Raw genomic sequence first — 13,484 nt, 5'->3', positions numbered from 1 at the left:
CTGACTTCTGTGTCTTTCTCACTCCTCTTTTATTCATTCTACATCTCCATTCCTGGATTCTGTTCCCTCTTCTATTTCCATTCTGAGTTTCCAGCTCTTGTCTCATTCCTCATGCCTCTGATTTCCCAGGATACTGCTTCCTTTTCCTTTACCTTGCTGCATAGAAATAAAAAGGGGCCCCCAGGATCCCTGGGTCTCAACTGCTATGTCTGACACCACTGAATCTTTAGGAGCCAGAGGCAGCAACTGCAGTCTGACTTAGCAGGGGATGAAGCCCAGTCAGCTTAAATGGATTCTTCTGAGAATTTAGTTGCTAAGGTCTGGGACATCTCTGCTATCCATGGGAAACAGTGGTTAATTCAGTTTACTTTTTATGTTGTCCACTGAGCTTCATCACTTGGCCAAGTTCTCTTATCTTCATGGGAACCATGAAGGCACATTCCCACAGACACCAGGGCAACCCAGACCCAAAGACTAATCAGGAGTCAAGTTCTCTTCCCAAGGCATGAAGCCTAGGAGACTGTGTGCCGGGAGACTTGACCAGAGAGGGGTGCCTTGATTGCTCTAGGAAAGAAGCAAGGTGTCCAGATGTTTGACTCAGCTACAATGATAATCCCTCTAGGTCCACAGCAGGGAGAACTTTTAAAAGCTAACCCCATTTCCTGGGAGGAACCTAGGTGTTCCAGGCTATGAGATGCTTAGATTCTCTCTCAAATTTAGACAGCCGAATGCTGCTTCACAGCCCACACTCAACAAGACATTAAGGATCCTATCTGATGTTTAGTTCCTTAAGATGAAATCCACAGGATGCTAACACATTAAGTTCTGTGTTTAATTTGGGTTTTTAAGTGATTTTTTTTGATGTTGTTAGTTTTTTTTTTTGGATCTCACCTTCAGCTCCTGAAACAGCAAATGGTGTGGAGGCATTCACTGAGTAAAGGAGGCAGCAGCAATCCTTGTTGCCTCCATACTCCTCCATCTGCAGGGGGATGGTTTTATTGAGGATCACGTGTATTTGGATTTAAGATGAACTATCAAACTTTAATACATTTACTGGGTACTGCCTAGTCAGAAAAAGATTAAGTAGTACTTGTACTGGATTCATTTCTAAAATGCTATTAAAAATCCCGTAAAACGGAGTTTTGTAGCATTTGCTGTTCATTCCATTTAAACTCTCAATCCATGTTTAGTTTACTCTCTCTTGGTTTTTAAATGTATTTTACTACGCCAGCTAATACCACAGCAAGGAAGAAACAGGAAAAAATCTATTATCTGATGAATGTCTGTGATGATGTTCTGTGCTGATGCAGTTCATCTGGAGCTCTATTGCTCTTTGAAACAGTTTTGGAAAAGACCAAGTAAGGAAAATTCTCCAGCCTATCCTGACAATAAGCCTCAGTTCTTTCCTGGCAAAGGCATCATAAGAGATGAGTGAGCATTCAGTCTCACCATGCATTCTTTCCCTGGACTCTGCTGAAAATGCCTCCGTTTCATGCCATTATATTAAGTACAAAGATTGGAATAAAATTAATTATATATGCCAAAATATTTGTAAAAGGTAATTTTGTATCAGGGAATTACAGATGGAAGTGATTTATCTATTGTAAATTAACACCTATTAAAATATTATTTACTTTATTGTATGAATGAATAATATCATGGTAAAGGTTTTTCCTAAATCTCTAGGATTTTTCATCTAAATCTAGATGAAACAACTTATCTAATGCTCAAATAGCAGAGGATTGTAAACTAACTGCTGTTATGCAACGAATAGGAAAATCATGGTATGTGTGTTTGCCTCGCTGCTTATGACCGTTAGGAATTACATCACATTTTGTGGCACGTAGCAGTAGAATTAGCTTTTCCCCATATGTATGATTGTTGTTCTGAATGTTGTCTAGCTACCCTCCCTTTTTTTTCAGCATATATATTCTAACAGAATAGGTTCCACAGGACAAAAAAATGACAATGCATGACTTTTTTTTCCTCTTTTTTTTTTTTCCAATCTATGTATTCAAACCTACGTATAAAAGCCTTACCACAAATTTTAGTCTGGAAGGCAGAGGTCAGTGTTTCAATCTGACTGAAATTAGCAACCAGAAATACGTGCTCTTCATGCGGTTCACTCCCAATGGACTTCAGCGTGTTCATGTCCACTCTTCCCACTCCAATGGCAAAAATCAGGATTCCTGAGTTGCGAGCTTTCGCAGCAATCTCTGCCACTGGATCTTGTGGTCGCCCATCTGTCACGATCATGATAATGCGAGGCACGTTCTGGCTCAGAGGTCGAGCCCCTTCCGACTCTGAAAACGCGATGTTGACGGCGTACTGAATAGCCAGCCCAGTCATGGTGCCAGTCGCCAGGTGCATCATTCTCTTCACTGCTCTCTCGATCTCCTGCTTCCTCCTGAACGTCTTCAGAGAGAACTCGTGTTTGACAGTGCTGCCGTACTGAATCAGGCCCACTCGGGTGGCATCGGGACTGATGTCCAGGAACTGCAAGATGGTTAAAATGAACTCCTTCACTTTTTCGAAGTCATAAGGACGTACACTGCGAGAACTGTCAATGATGAAGACAAGATCCAGACGTTTTCTGTTACAAGTATTTTCTAGAGGACAAAACGAAAACAACAATTCTTTACAAGAATTCTGAAATGCAGATCAGATTAGCTTGACCTGAAGTGTCAAACATGCTGTCTAAACAAATACCCTGACAAGTGTTGGCAAAATACAGGAAAAATAGGAGATGCCAGAACTAAAGCTATTTGGGCAATCTGAATTTGGTCTCTGGTGAACAGCAGTAGCTGCCTGTTACTTGATGAGTATATTATTTTCATGAGATCAGTGCTCAGAACAGGCACTGTTGAGACTTTGACCGCATACTCCATGCAGGACGGAAACCCTCTCTGAATTACATAGTTATTATTGTAGTGGGCTGCACTTCAATGCTTGCTGTTGTAGTGCCTGAGAACTGAGAAATCCTAACGGGATAGCACTCCAATGACACAAGGTGGTATTAGTCCTTTGTTAAAAACAAAGAAACAGACACAGAGAAATCCAGGTCAAAAGCATCTGTTAATTGGAGTGACTGATCCAAGACGTGAAGGGGCTGATTTTTCAGGGAACTTGGCACTAAGGAGCAATTTGCATGTACAAAGTACAGCTCTCAATGACGTCAACTGCAGCTGTGAGTGCTCAGCACTTCTGCAAATCAAACCCCATGATTTCAAACACATAATTAATGGCCATCTGGGAAAAGTCGAGTCTATTGGACTAGCTCAGCATCACACTGAAATTCTGTGGCTGCACCAGAGACAAAATCCAGTTTTCTACAATGGCGTTTGACTTGGAAAAAAGACCGCTCGTACACTTCCTGAAATTTTCTGTTTCAGTCATCAACACAGCCTTTTTTTCCAAGAGCCACTGAAGCTGAAATACCACAAGGTATGTCTATGATAACTGCACAGACGGGCAGATGAAACTATCGTGGGTAACAGCAGAAGCGAAGGCTGCCCCTTCTGGGCATGCTACGAGCTTTCCAAGGCCCTGGGTACACCCCCTGGCTTCTGCTCAGCATCCATTGCTGACATATGCGAGTTGCAGGGTGAGAATGGATAAGGACTGGCCGTTCACTGGCTTTTCCTATACAGGAAGCCAGCACATGGCAGGCTTATGGCAAGCAGAGGGACGTGAGCTATGAGCCTTGCCACAGGAGGCTGTGTATGGTAGAAATTTAAAAGGACTTTAAAATACTTCCTGGGATGATGGTGATATGAAGTGAATTGAGGTTTAATAGAAAGATTACAGGAAGTGAGAAAACTCACCAAACTGCAGTAGCATCCTCACCTTACTAAGCTGAGGTGCTCTTAACCAGGAGCGTCCCTCCCTGCCAAACCCAATTCAATTCCCAGAACACTCTTACCCATCTTGTGCGCTGAGTGAGGCAGATGCCCTGTGAAAAAAGTAGTTATTTGATTGTATAATTAAAGGCCGTGTCATACAGCACAAGTACAAGTGGGCCAATCAAAGACTCAATTGGAACAACATCTGCCTCTCCACAAGCCTTTACACGAGCCCAATTGTGACTGCTGATGAATGCTAACCACGTATAGCTGCCAAGGAAAGGGGTGAGAAGGATGCCTATTCTCACTTGTTAACTCAGAAGCCTCTTTCATAGATTACCAAGAACATTTGTGGGCACAGAATGAAAATGCTCTTTGATGACATAAAAATGCTTGGATTTATTACTCTGCAGTCTACAGTGTGGCTTTATTCATAAGTGTAGGAATATGCTCGAGTTGCTTAGTCTTTCAAAATCAGAGCATGTTGAATGCAAGCCAAACTGAGCAGAAAAATAAAAATCCCAGTTCTGATGGAATACATATATCCTGACACATTAACTGTTTTACAACTTAGTAGATCAATGACATATCTAATTATTATTTTTACTAATATGAGATATCCCAGCACAGTTATAATACAAAGGTAACACTAAGATAAGACTTGATGGAGCAGGGCAAGGAGAAAGATTGATTCAGAAAGAAGGCCAAGAATGTGTGCGTGCCTATGAGGGGAATGACAGAGGAGGGCAAAATGACTGCTATTTCAAAACACAAGCCTTGCTGTTGAATTTTTTGAATTTCAGGGTGGATTTTCAATTTGAATGTATAGATTCGGATCCCAGTCTGAAGAGACTCAGTTCCTGATTTTGAAGTCAGGAATGAATCTTGGTGGGAAGAAACCTGGAGAGCATTAGTAGATAGTACTACCAGAAATACCCCCCATTGTGCAACATTAGTTATGCAGAAGAATGTAATATAGTATATTTCAAAACCACTTTCAATAGAAAAATTCTATCTACAGAAATGCCAAACATTTCAAAATAAATAAATAAAAAAATTTAAAGTCTTTGCCTTCTGGGGATTTTTAACAAACTTGTAATTATTAATGTTGATTCAGCTGGGTTCCATGAAATATAAAGTATAACTCTTTTACTAAGCGAAACTCCAGTTGGGTGGTATTTTGAGGAGTGGCAATCAGTAATGGCTAACAGATCTGAACACTCATCCCCTCAGATAAACTTTCAATGATGCCCTTTTAGCAGTTCCATGGTTTTGCACTTGCCCTGCAAACTATAACTTCTTCCTCCTACCAGCTCTTAAGTTTAAACAGAGAACTTTCTCAGAAGTTTGGCAAACGTCTTCAAACCACAAAGTAACTCCCTTCTACAATTCTTATGAGCAGTGACACATTCATTGAGAAGAGCTACTCATCCAGAAACCTATATCTAAGTCAGCACAGTTTTTGTATTGCCAACACAGAAGTTAAAAAAAAAAAAAAAAAGCCTCAAAATGTGAGATATATTATCCAAAGGCAAGGCAAGGCCAGGAAAGGAAAGGTCAGGTCAAGAGTAAACACGTTCTCCTCCTCTGCTCAATACCCAGTTTCTCTAGAAATGACAGTTACTGTGATGCCACCTCTGCCAAATGAACAATGCAAGGACATTTTGGTTCTCCCTGGAAGAATCCAGCTGGGTTCCAACTAGAGATAGATTCATAAAGTACAGCTCAAAAGAGTACTTCATATTTCTAAAGCTGAAAATTTTATTGAGTTACTTTCAGTAATCGAAACTAAGCTCAGAGGTCAGCTGCCCCACATTCACAGCATTAAATTCACCTTCCCACTAAAACAGAGTGGCTCCATGCAAACTGCCTGCTGGGAATAACCCCTGCCCCCCATATCCTCTGCATCAGGCACAGAAGTTGCTTGGGGAGTGCTAATCAACATGGGCCAGAGACAGCTCTAAAAATTTAACAATAATAATGGTGGAGTCCCAATGCCCAAAAATGTCCCTTGGCATTATTTAATTTATCGGTATCCTCTAACATTTCCATTTTGGGATATTCAAGCTGAACACACTCAGAGGATCCAAGTTTTAGATGATAATTTTTTTCAACAGTTTTTGCAAGCTGTCTCCCTTGAAAAGATTGTTTAAAATGAAGTTATTTATGTTCTGTTGTTGTCCTACATCTTTACAATTCCTTAATTACTCCATTTGGTAAATACTACACCAGTGTTAAGATATTTAAACACTGAAAAAGTAATTTATAACAAGTAAATACTAGTTCCATGAAGACTTTTGCTATAGACTAAGACAATTTAAGCAAAAGGAAAGATGAGATCAGCTAAGAAAAAATGAGATCGTAGACAAATTGTTGCCTGAGCAGGTGATGCATTAGTGACAATTTTAAGATTCAATAGTTTGCGTTTCTTAGCTCACTCTACAGTGATGTATATACAAAAATTACATGTGTGAGATTGCCAGCAACAACAAGGTTTATTTATAGATTTTTATCTTTATCTGAATAACAGAACCGAAGTCTTCACTCAATTAAATAACAGGAGAAGACTATTCTCCCAGCTAGCACATTATAAAACTTCTTCCTAAATTTCCTTTCTTTCTTTGTCATTTTATTACTTCATTGTCCCTCAACCTTACTTGCCTTTCTTTCTTTACAAAACTTCTTCTTACAAAATTTTCTTTCTTTACAACTTCTTTCTTTACAAACCTTGGTACAACTCTTGCCAAATTTGTTGCAAAATGCATGAACCTGATGGTATCAATTATTTCTTCTTAAAGTTCCAGAATTGTGGTTTTCCCTGGCTGAGTATCCAGCCAGAAAGATCGGGTTTGACAGGTACGGATATTTCCAAAAGATTTCTCAGTTCAATCAGAAGGTTTGACCTTCTCATTGTACAATTGAGCAAGCACACAATACTCAAATTTGCAATTCTTTCATACATACACCAGGAGTAAGACACTCTGATGGGAAGAAAGGCATACGTACCTATTGTCTACATACACCTTCTAGGAAAGTGCAGTAGCTTCATTAGCAAAACTCAAGCATGAAGCACACAGCAGTAAATTTAACATTGTTCCTGTTTGGAAAACACATTTTGTGGCTGTTGCCAGGAATAAATTAAAAATAGCAATAATTCCAAGCACTTCTTGGCTCTAGTGAGATACTTTCTGCAAGCTTACTTCCACCTCTTTTCTCATTCTAATTGAAACACATGAAAAAGAGTGGTTTGATGGATTTCAGATATAACCATCCCTAGCTCCTGAAGTAGGTGCTGGGATCTGCTCAGTACCCCTTACCTGGCACATGTATGTGCTGCACTTGGTCCTGCAGGTGACTCCACCTCTTCCCAGCTGTGGAACAGACCACGGGTCCAAGACCTGCCCCCATACTCCCTGGCCCCATCCTTGCTCTGAGATGTTTCCCAAACTCACTGGCCTCTGGCTCCAACCCAAAGATTCATTATGAGTTTGGCAGCTCACCCACTCCTCCTTACACATTTCTTCATCTGGGAGCGCTCTCTAAATGGAACACAGCCTCCAGAAATCTCTTTGTTGCCTCTGACAAAATCTTTTCGGAACTTCCAAAATTTCTGGGAGAACTGTACAGCAGTAGGCTCTTATCCACACTTTTCCATTTCCTTCCACATGCAAGTTCTCTACTACTAGTCACAGCAAGAGTTGCATTACCTTGCTCTCCTTTCACCTCACTATTTATATTACTTCCCTGTCATCTTTTCCAAAGTAACAAGGTCATTATTAGCATAAAGTCTCTCTAACTCAAGTCCCAAACTGACTCCTAATACATCTCCATTTCTTTACCGAGACTGGTGCTGCCTCTGGTATGAAACTAAAGTATGTTGTAGGGATGTTCTCAAGCTTCTCAGTTCTTCTTACAGATTTTATCATTTCTGAGATGGAAACTATTGGTTCGCTGCTTTCATAGCCAGAAGGACCAGGGACAGAGAACTGGGGTTGCTTTCCTTTGCAGCAGGGGAACACCAGGACAGAGAGATGAAACACCCTGGTATCCCTATGTCAGTCCCAACAGCATCAACATCTACCCACTGCATCCTACCAGCATCAAATGTTGTATGCTCTCAGCTGAGTGTAGTTCATACACATAAACGATGAGGAATTTGTTTTCTGAGACATGATGGTATACAGAGGTAATGCCACTTTGAATCCAGAAAACCTGGAGGCATTTACTCTGCCTGCGACTGTTGTTTCCTGCACAAATCTGTGAAACGACAAATCCATCATAACCAACACAAAAAAGGCAGCTTTATAGGAGATCTTCATATCTTTCTCCTCGAAGATCTGAAACTTCTATCTTGCCCCAGCTACCTTGGATGCCACTCAAGGGACACAGAAATTACTACAGAAGGAACAGACAGAACAAGTAAATAGCTGTTAGTAGCAGTGTCAAAAATTCAGTGGAAAGAGCTGACTAATAAGTTTATGCTGTCCTCCTTTCAGGACATTAGCATAATATTTTAAAAACTCCTATCCATACTTTTTTTAAGCCACTTGTGTCTTTGTTTATGGGGAAAGCTGTTAGCAACCTCGACATTACTCATTGATCAGCTGACTTGAAACCACATATTTCTATCCATTGGTAACAGTTTAAGTACTAGGCTCTTCCAGAATAGCTTCAGAAACAGCACCACGGGATACTGCCATATAGCATCTCCCACTACCCACAAAAATGCATAGGGCATCATACCCACTGGCAAACCATTAGTCCTACCACTTCAGCAGTACTTAAATAAGGTCTTCTCCAGCTTCCAAAGCATTTTAAAGAGCAAATCCCCCTCTTCAGCCACAATACTGTCTGATTATCCACACACGCCTGTAAAATGAGCTATCCCTTAGGTTATGCAAATGTTGTTTCCAGGCTTTTCAAGTTAATTTTGCACATATGTGGGTTTTGTTTTTTGTTTGTTTGTTTGTTTGTTTTTGTTGTTTTGTTTGTTTTAATTCTTAAGCTGAAGTACTCACACTGAAACCAACACCACACTTTTGAACATTCAGTGTTCTTTTTTTGGCCTGATCTTCCTTCCAGATAAAAATGCAAAAGAGGCTTTGAACTCTTTGAGAATATACATAATAAAATGGAGTCTGTTATTTTACTCTGCAAATTATTGTCAGGACAAACTCTTTTTTCAAGCAGAAGTGGCATTTCACAGTAATTTGTGGGGGTTGTAACAAAATTTCAGAAATACAAAGAGCATTTGCAGCTTGGTACATGACTCAGTTTTTTTCTGTAGCAACAGATATTCTTTCCTCCATGTGGAAAACTTACAAAACGCTTAAAAAAAAAAAGGGAAAAGGGAAAAGGGAAAAGGGAAAAGAAAAAGAAAAAGAAAAAATGGAAAAAGATAAGAGCATAAGAAAATGAAACAAAAAGAGAAGACAGGAAGAAGGAAGGAGATAAAAGTGAGAAACATAAAGGCTTTGAGGAAATAACTATACAGAGGAAATCTTATACATTATACTTATGCAATACAGAATTATTGCAGAAAAAATTGAAAATTCCTCATGCTACTAGAAATCCAATATCACATACAAAATTAATTACTGAATTGCTCTTTAAATGGCTGAAAATTGAATGCTATTTTATAAATGACTTAAAAAATTAACTGTGAAATCCAAATACAACAGTTGGCAAGCACAACGTTGTTATGTGGCTAAGAATTGCTAACACAAATCAGAAGCCGGGCTTTCTGATCTCCCTAACAGCTGGCTGCACATGAGCAGACTCAGGACACAAATCCCTGAAGCCTGTCACAGCCCCAGCTAGCCCACAATGCTCATTAGTTGGGCTGTTTTAGGGATAAAAACTTCTGCAGGAACAACTACCCAGGTAGGGGTACGGTCACCACTCACTTGTTGCCTCCCCAGACTCCAAGACTCCTGTTTGGGTTTTGGGAGGCTAAGCCACAAGGCAGACCACAAAGCCTGAGAGCCACAGAGAGAGGAGAGGGCCTTTCACTGCCAACAAAACTCAGGAGCCTAAAGAGTGGAGGGGCTGGACAAATGAAACTTCTGCTGCTGCTTCAGACCAGGGTCTGGGCATGTGAAACTCCTGCTGCTGTTTCAGACCAGGTAGATAACAGGTATCAGCTATTGCTGGGAAGAGGCTGACAGCTGAGATATTAAGATGAAAGCTGAAGCTTGAAGCCTTAGTATAAAGACCACAGGAGACCTCCCAGCTATCACTACTGGAAAGTAAAGCATGGGATTGCTAATATTCCACTACAGCACACTGATTGTACCTACACTACTCAGAAGGAAGAAACAAGTGATTTTGCAGACTATAAAATGCTTTGCTCTCATTTTCCAAGTAACATAATCTATATTTAAATGTCAATTTTATGATTTGATTAGCAAGAGTCTAAACTGTATGTACTTGAATACCTTATATCCTTATAAAAATTTAGTTACCTTTTAATTAGAGAAGGATTTTAGTTAAAATGCAACTGAATATGTGATAATTCAGAAGATGTAATTCACAACCTCTTCCTGTCTTTATCTATAACCAGGAATAGTTTTGACTTCCCCAGATATATCAGCGTAGCTTGTCAGGAACATGCTGCAGTTATCATGGCACAATCCTGCCTTCAATTGCAATGCAGACTTCAGTTGCAATGACCCTGCTTAACGTCTTTGAGGACAAAAAAACTTGGCAGGGTTGCATTTGTGTGAAGAAATTACATGAACACACATGTTGAGGCTGTGAATGAGATTCCTACAGCTGCTATCACGTGGTTCAGCAGTCCACATTAGCAGGATTTAGAGACCTCTGGCCAGCACTGAGGGTATAAATGTCCAATAAACTCAATCAAAACTACACAAATCTTTTCTGTACTCCACAGAAGCTTTACAGACTGTACACACTTTCATCATGTATTTTCCCTTCTCACTTGTGGCTAAAATTTAACCCAGAAAAGTTAACTGGATAATGCTTTCAAACCCTGAAGTTATATACAAACAAGCTTATGAACTGAGTTGGATATAAGAATGTTTGGAATAATTTTAAAAGACTAGCAGTGATTCATAAATTTAGTGAGCCATGTGTACTTCAAATTACTTCCCCTCATATTATTAGTGGAACCCTATACATACAACCAAGAGATAAATCATTATATATTTTGCTGCAAAATATAATTCAACACAGACAAGGACACTTGAGTTTAGCCACAGTTTCTACTGAACAGGGGCCAAGAACATTTCCCTCTTGGCCTCCTTTCCCCTCCCTTTGTTTCAATTTTGTACAGTATAGTAAATCTCTTGTAGTTTCTTTCCTCTGGTATCATGCAGCATTTAAAGAAATGCCCCCTAGATTAGGTTTTTCATTCACTTAAGTTGTTATTTTCAAAAACAGGTAGGTGCACGTTTTATATTCCTAAGGAACAGATGGAATGTCATTGCTTATAATACTAATCCACAGCTTATTCAATTATTCCAATGCATCTACTTCAGAGATCTCCAAAGAAATATGCCTATGACGTGACACGAAATATACGCCCTGATTACAAGAACAGAGTTCACCAAAAAAAGCCAACCCCCCAAAAAACTTGTGGGTTTTGCACAGTTCTGACATTTTACTTTGCTTTGTTTTACAATAAATGCCTAAGATGCAGCATAACCATTGCTCCCCCTCCTCACCTCCCCCGACACACAACATCAAGCACAAAATAGCTGCATCTTGCAAGGACTGGGTATGTGCCACTTCTGAACCTGGAACCTGCTGAAAAGTGCTGTGGACTTCAGACCACTTCCTTGAAATCCCAGTACTGGGATTACCTCTCTGAGCAACTGACTGAGAGCTTGCCCAGTCAGCCTGTTTAAGTGCAGAAGTCCATCTCAGTTATACCTGAAGGAAATTAGCTAATGTAATAGACTTCATTTTATATTTAAAAACATGTAGCCAGCTATATTCCCATTACTGCTTTTCTTTAGTATCCAAAAAGCAACACTAAGTTGGCAAACTGCGCTTTCACTGATCTGTGTGTAATCTAACAAAACAGCTGCACTCAGCAGGAACAATGATTTCGTCAGACAGCTAAGTAAAAACTCTTCAGAGCTCTCGTAAAACCCTTAGAAGATTCTGAATCAAAAAGATTAATTTCCTTTGAGGTATCAGGATAAGCCAAGGGATCCAATACTCAGGATCAAATTATTGATAAGAGGAAAGAGAAGGTAGGTTTTAATTTGTATGTCATTTAACGGGAGAGGGGACTGCTCTCTGCTTCAGAAAAGATAGATTTCCATGGGCCATCCCATCTCTTTCTGTTATTTCACATGGTCTTTCAGGACACCACTCCACTCCAAACACAGATACACCTACATTAACACATTGCTTTCCAACAATGTAATATATGTTCTGTGAATATGAGAAATACGCAAATATTTTCTCTCTCTAAACAAACTACTCATGTTCTGCAACTAATATGCTGCAAGGATGATTTAGGAAAATGTTCATGAAGTTAATCAAATCAGCACAGTTGACAGGTTTTAAATACTCAGGAGTTTGTTTCAGGGTTTAAGGAAAGAGAAGCGTGAAAAGTCAAACCTACTCAAAGCAGTTTGACTTTCAAAGGCCACGCTGAGTTCCAAAAGCTTTGTGTTCAATTGCACACAAGACACCAGATTTTAATGGAAATGTTTAGAATTATTACTATAGCTAATAAATCATAAGCTCAGTAAAGTTCTACAAAATGAAACCAATACACATTGAGGTTTAGCAGAAAGACTGGGGATAAGAACACAGAAAAGACATAGCTCATTCCTTCCGAAAGCTTTCTTAGAATTTCCTTCCTATAGTTCATTAGCCCTAACAAGACAATTAACAGCTCTATGAAGAATGAGTGTATGGCTGCCAAAAAAGCTAAATCCTCCTGAAGCTGGATCCCAAAGTACTTGTATCTCTATTTGGATAATACCACAGGATTTTTCATCTGTTCCATTTTGCTTATTTATATTGCCAGTTTCCTGCAGCAAGGACTTTTTCTTCTGTATATAGCCACTACTAGTATTTTACCAGTAAATACCTGTCACAGCAGTGCACTTTTGTTTTAAAAATTGGTAATAGAGAAAAAAATGAATAAAATTTTGATGTTACTAATACTTACAACACACAATCCTTCATTCTAGTCCTAGAAACAGAGACCTCCACCCAACAAAAACAACAAAAACTACTTGAACTTGAATTGCTTTTCCACATATCCATTGGTTCTTTGCAGCTATATTGCTCATTTTTGCCTGCCAACCAAGTCTTTCCACAACAGCAGCAACTGTCATTGCCACTATTTGTAATATATATATTATATAGAATGGAACAGCTTCTAATCCCTGTTAAATTGCTCTAAGTCTGAGTGATTTTATTAAGTCAATAAAATTGATGCCACTGAGATCATGATTTGGCCCAGCTCTTTCTAGTGTCATTTAAAGAACAGTGCAGCTTTTGAGCAGAATGGCATGCATTTTACACATTCTGTTCTTTGCAGAGAGGCACGTTTTAACTATGCCACTGCTCATATGCAACTGCAGAATTTGAAGCAGGTGACCTAATTTATTGTAACAGAATGCAAGGTCCAGAAGGCTGACTCCAAACTGCCAC

General features: G+C 39.5%; 1 protein-coding gene across 6 annotated transcripts in view; it reads right to left on the bottom strand.

Annotated features, from left to right (window-relative positions):
* The window catches only part of MATN2 (matrilin 2), a 68,685-nt gene that overhangs the window by 44,117 nt on the left and 11,084 nt on the right, over positions 1-13,484 (bottom strand). For all 6 annotated transcript variants that reach the window (XM_080583123.1, XM_080583125.1, XM_080583126.1 and 3 more), the window contains exon 3: positions 2,040-2,609. In XM_080583123.1, the coding sequence (XP_080439249.1) occupies positions 2,040-2,609 (570 nt within the window). The remainder of the gene's footprint in view (positions 1-2,039; positions 2,610-13,484) is intronic.

This window comes from Anser brachyrhynchus (genome assembly GCF_964034855.1).
Source record: "Anser brachyrhynchus genome assembly, chromosome: 2".
Lineage (NCBI taxonomy): Eukaryota > Metazoa > Chordata > Aves > Anseriformes > Anatidae > Anser > Anser brachyrhynchus.
The sequence above is the reverse complement of the archived record's forward strand: the minus strand, read 5'-3'. Positions and strand labels throughout refer to the sequence as shown.